Raw genomic sequence first — 11,142 nt, forward strand, 5'->3', positions numbered from 1 at the left:
CCGCTCTGGGACCCGGCGGGGCAGGAGCGGTTCAGGTACAGGACCCGGCATCTCTCCCCCTCCCGTCCCCCCCCTCAAACCTGCCGGCTGCCGGGCACACCCTGCCCCGCAGTCCCGGCCCCCACCACCCTCCCAGCACCGTACCCTCATCGTCTGACACATCTCCCGCCCCAAGGACTTTGCCTTGCCCCCCAGCACATCTCACTCTGCACCCACCTGGCTGCTGTGCCCCAAAGAGCCCTCAACCCCATTGCCATCCAGCCTCACCACCCCATTGCCTGCCCGTGCCCCCCAGCCCTGTGGCCCACCATCCCTCTCGCTCCACTGCCCACCAGTTCCCCTCCAGGAGCTTCCTCCTTCCCCACCCTTTCCCTTCACACCCACCAGGAAACAGCTACCCTTCCCCTCCCAGCTCACACTAGGGGGTAACAAGTCGCCTTGTCGAGTTTCTCCTTCCCTCCCTCATCTTGCCCTGAAGTCCTGGACCTAGGGTAGCAATCCCTTCTCCGCATTTTTTTCCTTCTTTGCAGAAGGAGGCCCCTGCTTCACTCTGCATTTCTTACTTTGTCATCACCTCAGAACTCATCCTCCCCTGCAGTATTTCCCTCTGCCATAACTCTCCCTCCCATGCAATCTGGAGAGACCAGGCCACCTCCCTGCTCTTCCTCCTTCCAGCACAGCAGCACTGCGAGCACCAGTGCAGCCTTGGCAGCGTGGAAGCCACCGGGCAGCCAGCTACAGTCCCTTATTAGTGTTTTATCGGCCTTCTGCACCTGCTCTGCACTGATGGTTGCCAGGAGCCTTCACTAATACCTCTGTCATTTAGAGTGTAGCTAAACCAGCTCAAATGCTGCACTATTAAATCCTCTCCTTCCTCCTCCCTGTCACAAACAGGTGGCAAAGCTACCCTCTTTTCCTGCCCCAAAAGGGTCACGGTCATTCCCCAACGTACAAACCGGTACTATCATTCACTCACTCTTGTGGCTCTGTTGTATCTGTAGTGCTTGCCACTTCAGGCAAGTTGTGTATGGATTTTAGTTTGGGCTTGGGGTTCAGTAGGTATGAACTCAGGTGGGAGGCTAGTGCATAGCCCATGTACGCGGTACCTGACCCACGCACTTGCTGTTACTGGGATGCTAGCAGTAGGGTTGAAATGGGTCTCTTCACTGGCCGGAATTGATTCTTTCATGTTCCCTGTCTTCTGCTGCAACAGTTGTGCAGATTCTCGCACTCAGCTGAAGAGGTGGGATTTCACTATCTTACCAGGGGACACCAACCCTTTTTTTTCAGTAACAAGTATTACACTGAAACAACACAAAAAATTTCCTGGGCTTGCATGAGTTACAACTTTATATGTATTTTTGCAGGCAGGCCTCTGAAGGGTTAGCAAAGAAATTAACAGTGATAATGGCAAGCTCTTAGAATTTTTCATCCTCCTTGTGCTTTCCAGCAAAGAATGTAAAATACTTGTAAACAAGTGACTAACAATGTATAATCTCTTTATTTTGAATTTGCTGACAAATAGCCGGGATGGCCAATGACAAGGCACTTGACTGAAAGGAATGCAAATGCAGAGAGTTTTGCATACATTTTAAATCAAATGATAGCCATCCTTTAACCCGGGAATGCTCAGGGGATATACAGTGATGAGTCATGCATTCAGTTGCTTTTAAATTTACCATTAGTATACATCTGTGTTTTTTCTAATACCCAGAAGATACAAACTGAAGGAAGTAGTTTTAAACATTTGTGTTTGTTTTTCCGCTAAGAGTTTCTTGTCAGTTGGTGTACCAAATATCATAGCGTTTATTGTATAGCCTGTTTTACACTTACTCAAGTAAATTATAAATATTTTACTAAGTTATACACCACAGGTTAAAATCTTGCATGTTCTGTTCTCTGCTAATGGAGAAGACTACAGATCACGAGCAAAGATGGTCTTGGGGAAGAACTAATTATTCCAAGAAGTAATCTAATTTTGTGGAACGCCAAGCAGTTTGCAGTTCTGATTCCCAATTCTGCTCTGGTTCACTTGCATTGGTACTTTAGAGGAGGTAAAACCTGGCTTTAAAGCTCCCTGGAGAGTTCCCTGTGTGCAGGGCAAACTACTGGCTGCATAATAACCCCCTTCTTTTGGTCCCAGGCATTAGGGACATTCCCAGGGGAAAAGTTAGGTGTGACACATCTGCCATCACACTCTCTTGAAAGAGAGCACATATTTTCTTGGAGAAATTGTTTTGGAAAAATTCTTACATGCGTCTAGTTCATTGATGCTGCTGTATTTGAACTGGATGTCATGCACGATCTTAGAGATCACCTTTAACACACACCGTTTGTATTACTTCTCAAATAAAGTAATTCTTACCACTTCCACAAGAAGGGTGAGCAAGCTGCAAACACTGGTGCCGGACAGTTTACTTATTTTGAGCTCAGACAGGGCAGTTACTGACTGTATTTACTTTGACATCAGTAAGGCATCACTAAGCAGAATCTCCCATTGTGCTAGGTGCCGTACGGACAACTACAACATAATCAATACCTTCAACACTTTAGTAGAACAAGAACCTACAGACTTGCTTAGTATAGACTCAGGTCCGTAACACAGACTAAGGTAAATGAGGGGTACACCCTAGGTTTCTTTCTATCTTGAGATTAGTTGTCATTTAGAGCAATGTGCTGCTTTGGCTGTGTTTTGCATCATCTACTTCGCTGTGACTTTTTTTGTTTATTTAATTTTCCGGTATTTAAATCCAACAATATATTTAAATCATGAAACTTCCAAGGCTATAAAGTGCTTGGTAGTGGTGCTAAGACTGAGAGCTCATTTCAAGAACGCAGGGGCGAAATGTTGTGGGGATGCCTCAGTTACATTAACCCACTTTTTAGTAGCCTATGATATTAGATACATTCTGTTTCTAACACATGGCTTGAAAATAAAAGACTATCCTTATTCTTCTTTTTAAGTAAGCAATATGTATTTTCAAAATTAATACCATTACAATGTAGTCTTTAGTCATAGTATAAAAATAAGTCTTCAATATTAGATAAAGCTTTTAGTGAAAGTTTGGTTCATCTGGTAAAGATCAGTAAGATCATAATGAGAAAGAAACACTGTGACTGATTTAAAGTCACCCTAAAGCCATAGTCTGATGTGATTAAAGCATCTTCTAATTCATTTTCAGAAACAATTGTTCAGTGGCCATCATCTTATCAAGGCTTTTCTTGAGAGTATTAATTAGGGTCTTACATCTTTAACCTAATATTTAGATTAAGCTAAGAGGATGACTTCTGTTCTAGACAGTATTTTCCCCTTCCATAATGCTAGTTTAGGCAGAATTAATTAGCAGAACCAACACGTATTCTACATGGGAAGTCATAATTTCAAAAAGAATTTAGGATCTGCATTTAACAAATATTCCCAATTAAAACTAAAGACTTCAAAGTTATCCTTTGGAAAAACATTCTAATGTATCATTATTGTACATCACAACGTATAACTTCCAGCATTTCAAATACAGAACCATCTGGAGGAACCTTACAGCATTCAATATCAAAGTGTCATGGTTCCCTTTTAATACTTAGTGCAGTCTTACCTTTTTAGCATGTTCTAATAGGGAAAAACTTATTTTCTCCAAGCCTTTATCTGTATTTACCCTTCATTTATTACAAATACCAAGCATTATACAAAATGAGCAAAATATTATTGATACAAGTATTCTTGCTGAAAATAACAACTTAGGATGGTCTTGAGGATGCTAGGATGGTCCATATTTAACAACAGCACAGATAACGATCTTTGTAATATCTATTTTATTTATATGGAGTGGGGGAGAAAATAAGAATTACCTTTTCAGTAATGCTTATGTCAATTTTTGTAACTCTCAGGCAAAGATGGTATAATAGTTCACATATTTAGTGTGGACCGACCGGAGGCTGTAGCACACCCATCATCAGTGGCTAGCGTGACATGCATACTGCAGCCTGAAAGAGGAGGGGCTGCACACCCACATAGGCCTCCGGTCACCAAGGGGTTACAGTCACCTCTATTAAGTAGGAGGGTTGTTTCCTTTCATTTAGTGTAGCCATAGGAAGCAGGCAAACTCCCTCCTGAAATATCAGCTTGCACCTTGAACAAAGGCCCAGGCAGACACATTGGTTTGGGCACTTCCATTAGCTGTCACTTTGAGAAGGGTTCAGAGTCTTCTGTGAAAGAGAAGCTGAGAGAGGAAGCAGCAAGGAAGTACTGGGCACAAAGGAACAGAAGAAAAACAAAGTGTTTTAGGCAGAGAGATAAGACAGAAGAAAAACAGATGCAGGGATGGATTTAAGAGTTCGGTCTCCCTTTCATTCAAAGTCACAGGCAGATTTGCCAGATTCTAAATCTGAACGAAGTTCTGCTTCCTATTTCCAACCAGCACCTCCTCTGAACGGTTTCCTGGAAGGAGATGGCAGGCTTCATTGCTGTCTCCCCAGTTTTAGAAGAAAGGCTGCTCTTTGGCCATTACTTTTTCACCCTAATCCCACCCTGTCCCTAACTTAAGGCTTTCCCCCTACTTAAAGGAAGTACTCCCCTCTCCCTTCTTCCCCACAGAAAATTAATCATGGTGCTGCAAGTAACACATTCCCTTCCATAGTGCTGGTTTAATGACATGAATTAGCTGAACCAAAGTTTACTCTATACGAGAAGCCATCACTTCAACAAGAATTTAGGATCTGCATGTGGATAATTTGAGAAATGGAAATTTGAACATCCTGTATGAATAAGTTGGACTACATCAAACCTGACCTGTCACCAGTTCCTCATCCTGACTTGAAAAACTTGCAGGACTCTATGTTTTTTTCCTTCTGTTCAAAAAGTGACAACAATAAGGGAGTTAAAAACTTCATTTTGCTTTTAGAGTATCATCCTGCAGCACTTACCAAAGTGTGTATAATCATGTAAGCGGATTCCTTGCTTGTGAAAGAACACAAGAAAGGCCAGTCTGGTTTTGTCTATGGTCCATACTCAGATATCTTGTCTCCGATAGAGTCTTTGAATTCTCCTGAGTACTCTTGAGGGACTTCTGGAGAGTGATGCAGGTTGTCTATTCACTAAACCTCAGTCTGTTGTTCAGTACTTGTTCAGTCTTCCATGGAATACAGATAAACTCTTTGCATTCGTAAGATCTTTCCCAAGGAGATCTACAAGTCTACCAGCTATTATATGAAGAGCCTTTTACTGTCAGCCCTCCTTATCTTTTGTTGGCTACCATGCACGCTCATCATCAAGCTTTTCAGTGAAGACGTATGCAGTACATTGACATGGTCTGTAAATTTTATAAAGCTATATGCCTTCTGAGCAAAACCCCTCGAGCATCCTGCGTACCATGGGCTCTGTGTACACTGACGTGTGCCTTGTGAAGTAGTGCACGAGGAATCTGTGTGAAAGATAGGTACCTCCACCGTGCTAAAAAAAAGTTCCTCTGCATTTTGTGAGGAGCTTGAAAACCCATCTGAGGGTTGACATGCTCTTTTGCGAAGCCCTCCCAAGCAGAACCCTTCTAGGCACTCACCTGGAGCAATGGTTTGTTTTCAGCTCGGATCTGAGCTAAGAGGGAAGGCAGGGCTGTCCCCGCTGAGCGGCTCACAGCCCGTGCAGAGGCAAAGCACTCACATCCCCAGGGAACTTATTCAGGCACCATGGTTAGGGACGCAGCTGAGTGGAGCACAACTTCAGATGTCTGTGTTATAGTTCTGCCTAAGCCTTGTTGAAGGCACTTAAAAGTCCTATAATCTTTAGCAATAATATTAATAAGAGGCAAAAATTGCCCTTACACTTAGTTTTATAGAGAAAAAAAAACCCAAAACAAAAGCAGAGAGACCTACCAGACCATCTAAGTCAATGCTCTTTCATTCTTTCTAGGTGTGATACAGGGCATAAGTGAGCAGAAGTACATCCACTTCACATAGTTCATTTTCCAAATAACTCTAAGCTGTCTACTAAAAATATGTCTAATACTTAATCTACTCTGATTGTCATATATAAGTCAAATATTTTGCATCTGTAAGATGTTTCAGATACTGTTGAACAACCTGTGTGGTGGGTTGATCCTGGCTGTACACCAGGTGCCCACCAAAGCTGCTCTGTCACTCCCCTCCTCAGCTGGACAGGGGCGCGAAAATATAACAAAAGGCTCATGGGTCGAGATAAGGACAGGGAGATCACTCAGCAATTACCATCACGGGCAAAACAGACTTGACTTGGGGAAATTAGTTTAATTTATTACCAATCAAATCAGAGTAGGGTAATGAGAAATAAAACCAAATCTTAAAAACACCTTCCCCCTACTCCTCCCTTCTTCCTGGGAAGGAAGGGAAGGGAAGGAAGGAAGCGCCTGCTCCAGCATGGGCTTCCCATGGGGTCACAGCATCCTTTGGGCACATCCACCTGCTCTGGCGTGGGGTCCTCCACAGGCTGCAGGTAGATATCTGCTCCACCGTTAACCTCCATGGGCTGCAGGGGGACAGCCTGCCTCACCATGGTCTTCACCAGGGGCTGCAGGGGAATCTCTGCTCCGGCGCCTGGAGCACCTCCTCCCCCTCCTTCTTCACTGACCTTGGTGTCTGCAGAGTTGTTTCTCTCACATATTCTCACTCCTCTCTTCCGGCTGCTGTTGCACAGCAGTTTTTCCCCCTTCTTAAATACATTATCCCAGAGGCACTACCACCGTCGCTGGTGGGCTTGGCCTTGGCCAGCAGCAGGTCCGTCTTGGAGCCGGCTGGCATTGCCTCTATCGGACATGGGGGAAGCCTCTATCAGCTTCTCACAGAAGCCACCCCTGTAGCCCCCCGCTACCAAAACCTTGCCACGCAAACCCAATACAACCTACCACATTCACGTGCCCAGATGTTTTTCCCAGTTGATGGCCTAAACTTTCTGCTTCAAAATTTTGTCTTACTTGTCAGGAATAGTTTCTTTTAAAATATAACTGCAAATAATAACTCACCTTAACAGTAAAACTGTTCAAATATTTGTAGACCATATTTTAACAGACACCATGCTTTTCTCAGACGTTAGACAATCACATAACATGATATCATATGTATCATATGTATCTTTAAAACTTTTTGTGTTACTTTTTTCTTTTGTTACTGTTTTCTAAAGCCTCTCTAGTATATCAACCTTTTTTTAGTAATGAGAAAACTAATTTCAAATTATACATACCAAAAATATAGAAAAAACGACTGCTGTCTCTCCCATATATTCACCCAGTTTTTGTGATGTACAGCCCAAAGTTACAGATGCTTTTTAATCATCTCCGTTACAGGCAATACATACACATAATTAAATATAATGGCTTAGATCATCAGCTAGTGTAGATTAGCATATCTCTGCAGGAGTTACAACAGGTGAGGGTACTGACTGCTGTGTATAAGCACCCAGTAACACATGGAGGGCTGTTTTTCAGTACTCCAGTTCATAGATACATGATATAACATTGTTCTATATAGGAATGCTTGGTAAACGATGCACTGCATTTGTGATGGTAACCTGCTTTCTTCCCTGGCTAATGCTTTTCTTTGGCATAACTGTTTTCAAGACTTTTTTTTTTACTGAAAATAGGTTGTATTAGCTTCCACTTCTCCAAATCGAATCCCATTTTTGTCACCCACTTCCGCTCTTTCTAGAAACACTTGAACTATTTTAATGTACTCATTTGTGTTTGCAACTGCTCTACAGCAAAAAAATGCTTAAGAAAACCTGAAACAGATCTTTATGGCATCTTTATTTAATACTTCACAAAATGTGACACCCCTCATTTACGGTCTTAAATAATTTTGCGAAACCATGTGTCATTTTTCATATCCAGGCTATTTTAATTAATCTGAGGGTAAGATCCTATTGTCTTCACATTCGAACTGTTCAGAGAGACACTCCTGGACTCTATTGCTGGGAACGTAGAAAAGATCTTTCTAAACATTAGGACAAACAATGCCTCCCTGTTATCTAAATAAAACCACTTCAAATGCCATTTGCTGTGGCTAAATGAATTTAGATATGCCAAGAAACCTGAGCCTTATCTAGCTGTGCACTTACCTATCTGTAATATGACTACTGCTGCTAATTATACCTCTGTGTTCAAATTGTTATAAAACACTATATGAAATGCAATGAACTGAAAATCAGAGGGAGCTACTGTTACGGAAAGATATGTTACTGCGTACAGTTCATCCTGATTCCAAAAGTTTTGAGGCTGCATCCTCTTCATAATCATAAGATAAAATGGAATTAATTCTTGGATAAATTATAATTTCAGATAATGACTGTTAATAGAGATTGTGCATCTCATTTCAGTTGGAGAATACTTATATACACACTAGCTATATATTTATACCAGTAATGAGTGCTTGCGTCCACTCCTTGGTAGGCTGTCACTTCCTTTAAAATGTCTCTTCTCACCTTCTCTGTCCTCCCCTATTGCTCGTGATTAGAGACTTACAATAATTTTGTAGTCCCTGTATCTTTCTCTCTCTCTACATTCTAACAAACATTTTTTCTTCTTTGAGAGCATATTAAAAATTTTTCAACCAGAGGAAGAGTTTCCTTCTTCCAAAATTCCTTCTAGTGAATGCTCTGGAACGTAAAGGGCTCAAAAGTAGAAAATATCTGTTGCCAGTCCTGGAAGTCTCATGCCAAAAAAGAGTAAATGCAATTATAAAGAGCTTTTGAACCTCTGTGTGAGAGAGATGCTGGAGGTAGAAGTGTTCCTTGCCAATGCTGTAACAAGTGTGTGTTTGCCCAGCTCAGTTACTTTTGGACAGTTTTGTTTAGTGAGCGTCCTTTCTTAGCCTGTTACCTGTTGACTTCTGTCAGCACAAAGAATTATGATTATCTTCTGTACAAACTCTTCTATCGAAGAACTTTTCTGCAAGGAATACAAAAGGATACGCTTGTACACTGGCAAGCTTAGGCTCCAGGTTTCTCGACATCTGCCTATGTATTTCAATTTGAAATAATTGATTAGAACAAAGTGAAGCGCATGTTTGTATAAAACTGAAGGACTCGGACTTTAACACCAGCAAGTGTTTGACAAATAAATATATATATTTTACTCTGTGAACATGTGCCACAGTTTGATAATAAAGTCTACTTTGCAGAATAATTCAGCATTCAAAATTCACACTAGAGATGTTGGCTTCAAGAATGTTTAGGAAGTGACTTTTGAATGTAAGAAAAAAATGAAAAAGGAACATTTTGTGTGTAGAAGGTAAATTAATAAATTCCAATTAGTTTTAAAACAAGCAAAGATATTTCATAAAACTCATAGTAGATAAAAACACATTGCCACATGGAAAAGTAATCTATTTATGAATAAATTGAAAATGTATTTTAATTTTCCTTTTTTTTTTTTCCTTCACAGATCAATAACACGCTCTTATTATCGCAATTCTGTGGGTGGCTTACTAGTGTTTGACATCACAAATCGACGATCTTTTGAACATGTGAAAGACTGGCTAGAAGAAGCAAAAATGCACGTGCAGCCCTTTCAGATTGTGTTCCTGTTAGTAGGACATAAATGTGACTTAGTGTCACAGCGTGAGGTTACAAGAGAAGAAGCTGAAAAACTGTCATCTGACTGTGGTATGAAATATATAGAAACTTCAGCAAAAGATGCCACGAATGTTGAAGAGTCCTTTACAATTCTTACACGAGACATCTATGAACTTGTAAAAAAAGGAGAAATCTCGATACAAGATGGATGGGAAGGTGTCAAGAGCGGCTTTGTTCCAAATGTTGTACATTCATCAGAAGAAGCTGTAAAGCCCAGGAGACAGTGCATCTGCTGAATTTGTAGCGTGCCAAAGAGCACATCGGGTGTTCAGAAGATGATGCCAACCTAAATAACAGAATAATAATTTTGAAACAATATTAGATCATGACATAGCTGAATCATAGAACGGTAATTTGTTTTTGTATCCTTCTGTCTAGGTCATAACTTCATAAAACTTTAAGTGCTTTTTTTCTTTTCAGAGTACAATAACTTTGTGTGGTCTTCAGGAAAAGAAATTATATATTGCTAAAGGAAAAACTAATCCTATAGCAAGACACTGAGAAAGCGCAATAATCATCGTGACAACATCCTCTCTTGGGCTTTGTATTTTGAATACTGTTTAAAATCAAGGCTTGCTAGGTGAGGATCAGATGAGCTCATTACTTGGTTCATCCTGCCTTAGTTTTGGACAAGAAAATATTATACCTTATACTTTTTTAATGTGATTCTTTACTCCAGTGCAGGGTTGCTAATGACCATTAAAGTTTAGAATGCTGTAGAATTTCATAATAAAGATAACTCTAAAGAAAGCCTGAAAGATTGCTCCAATAGCAAACGTTTTTGATATGACTATGAATACAAGCCTTACTAAAGAAAAAGAATGTTTTAGAAAAGATGATTTATTTGTATATGAAAATGGGGAATAGAAGCAATGAAATTTATTATTAAATATTTTCTGAATTGCCAGTGAAACTAAATGTAACATCACATATGATCCAGCTGTTATTTGACTTGTATACAAAACAGATTTCCCAACCGCTGGAGTTACATTTCGGAGGCCCGATCCTCAGCTGGGTAATTATCATAGCCACATTGATGCCTAGGGAATTATGTTAATTTACACAAACAAATTCTGTATTAGCTTTAAAAAATAAATCTACTTCTAACTAGAAGTAAAAATCAGTTAAAAAGTGCTGCAACCCATAGGGACCCAGGCCTTAAATTTGAATAGAGCAAGGATTGTTTTATTCTCAGCCAGAAAATGATAAACCGTTGTCTAAAAAATGAAGGTTTTGAAACCAAACCTGTTATGAACAGAGTGTTTGGAGAGGAGAGAATTTCTAAAATAATGCTTGGCTACAGAGAGCAAAGTTGGAGAACCCCTATTCTAAGAAAGCAACACGTAGTAGCTTTTAATAACAACAATAATAATAGGAGAACTCTGTGATCATGTAGCATTTTACTGAGCTTAAGGTCATCTTCCTACTCCTCTGAATATAACACACACTCGCTTTATGCAAACTATGCCCTATATGTCTAGCACTTAAATACCAAATAAGGCTACTTCTATTTTATTGTAGTAGTATAACAAGATGACTTGATCTCCAGA

General features: G+C 40.5%; 1 protein-coding gene across 1 annotated transcript; it reads left to right on the plus strand.

Moving 5' to 3' along the window:
• Positions 1-10,342, plus strand: RAB39A (RAB39A, member RAS oncogene family; the record flags this gene model as incomplete). The annotated part of the gene is made up of 2 exons (XM_009276965.1): positions 1-35; positions 9,402-10,342. Coding segments are annotated over 2 exons (462 nt in total), but the record flags the coding sequence as incomplete, so codon positions are not given.
• Positions 10,343-11,142: the final 800 nt, after the last annotated feature.

The sequence above is a fragment of the Aptenodytes forsteri genome, unplaced genomic scaffold, assembly GCF_000699145.1.
Source record: "Aptenodytes forsteri isolate BGI_AS27 unplaced genomic scaffold, ASM69914v1 Scaffold354, whole genome shotgun sequence".
Classification (NCBI taxonomy): domain Eukaryota; kingdom Metazoa; phylum Chordata; class Aves; order Sphenisciformes; family Spheniscidae; genus Aptenodytes; species Aptenodytes forsteri.